We start from the raw sequence: 1,343 nt of genomic DNA, 5'->3' as shown, positions 1-1,343 counted from the left end.
TATCCCGGTTCCGGGGGGGTTATCCCGGTTTGGGGTCGGGATATCCCGGTCCGGGGGGGTTATCCCGGTTTGGGGTCGGGATATCCCTGTCCGGGGGGGTTATCCCGGTTCAGGGGGGGTTATCCCGGTTTGCAGTTGGGTTATCCCGGTTTGCAGTTGGGTTATCCCGGTCCAGGGGGGGGGTTATCCCGGTTCAGGGGGGGTTATCCCGGTTCAGGGGGGGTTATCCCGGTTTGCAGTTGGGTTATCCCGGTTTGCAGTTGGGTTATCCCGGTTCCAGGGGGGGTTATCCCGGTTCCGGGGGGTTATCTCGGTTTAGGGTTGGGTTATCCCGGTCCAGGATGGATTATCCCGGTCCTTGGGGGCTGTTCCCGGTCCGGGATCGCCTTGTCCCAGACCCGGACCGGTTGTCCCGGTTCTTGGGGGCAGTTCCCGGTCCGGGACGGGCTGTCCCGGTTCGGGATCGTGTTCTCTCAGTCCCGGACGGGCTGTCCCTGTTCGGGATCGCCTTCTCCCGGTCCGGGATGGGCTGGCCCGGTTCGGGATCGCCTTCTCCCGGTCCGGGACGGGCTGGCCCGGTTCCTAGGGGGCAGGTCCCGGTCCAGGACTGAGTGTCCCGGTTCTTAGGGACAGTTCCCGGTCCGGAATCCCTTCTCCCGCTCCGGTCCGGTTTATCCCGGTCCAGAATCCCCCTTTCCCAGTCCAGGACCGAGTGTCCCGGTCCGGAATCCCCTTTTCCCACCCCGGTCCGGTTTATCCCGGTCCAGAATCCCCTTCTCGCGCTCCGGTCCGGTTTCTCCCGGTCCGGAATCCCCTTCTCCCGCTCCGGTCCGCCCCGGGCTCTTTCCCCCGGTTTCTCCCGGTGCGGTCCGGGTTTATCCCGGTTACTTTTCTGGGATTTCTCTCCCGGTACCTTGCGCAGGTCCTGCTCCAGCTCCAGGGCGCGGACCACGATGGGGCCGCGCACCGCGTACTCCACGCGGCGGATGGCGGGGTTCATGGAGTCGGGGGTCAGCACCGGGGTCCGCCGCACCCCCCCGGCCCCGACCGCCGCCGCCGCCGCCGCCGCCGCCATCGCCAGGAGCCTGCGGGGCCGCAGCGCCCTCAGCGCCCGCATCACCCCCGGGGACACGGCGACAGCCGCGACACCGCCCCCGGGGACACCGACACGGCACCGACACCGCCCCCGGGGACACCGACACCGCCCCCGGGGACACCGCCCCCGGTAACCCCGAAACTGCTCTGGGGTTACCGGAGCTGCCCTGAGCCCGGAAACGACGGGCAGGGCAGGGGCAATACCGGGCGGGGGGCAATACCGGGCAGGGCAGGGGCAATACCGGGCG

At 68.8% G+C, this 1,343-nt stretch overlaps 1 protein-coding gene across 1 annotated transcript in view; it reads right to left on the bottom strand.

The window, feature by feature from the left end:
- LOC121349380 (alanine aminotransferase 1-like) overlaps positions 1 to 1,317 on the bottom strand; it is a gene marked incomplete at its 3' end in the record, with an annotated part of 4,157 nt that extends 2,840 nt beyond the window's left edge. Inside the window, exon 1 of the mRNA XM_041459693.1 lies at positions 914 to 1,317. Coding sequence (XP_041315627.1) covers positions 914 to 1,117 — 204 coding nt within the window. The remainder of the gene's footprint in view (positions 1 to 913) is intronic.
- Positions 1,318 to 1,343: the final 26 nt, after the last annotated feature.

The sequence above is a fragment of the Pyrgilauda ruficollis genome, unplaced genomic scaffold, assembly GCF_017590135.1.
Source record: "Pyrgilauda ruficollis isolate IOZ18807 unplaced genomic scaffold, ASM1759013v1 scaffold1398, whole genome shotgun sequence".
NCBI lineage: Eukaryota > Metazoa > Chordata > Aves > Passeriformes > Passeridae > Pyrgilauda > Pyrgilauda ruficollis.
The sequence above is the reverse complement of the archived record's forward strand: the minus strand, read 5'-3'. Positions and strand labels throughout refer to the sequence as shown.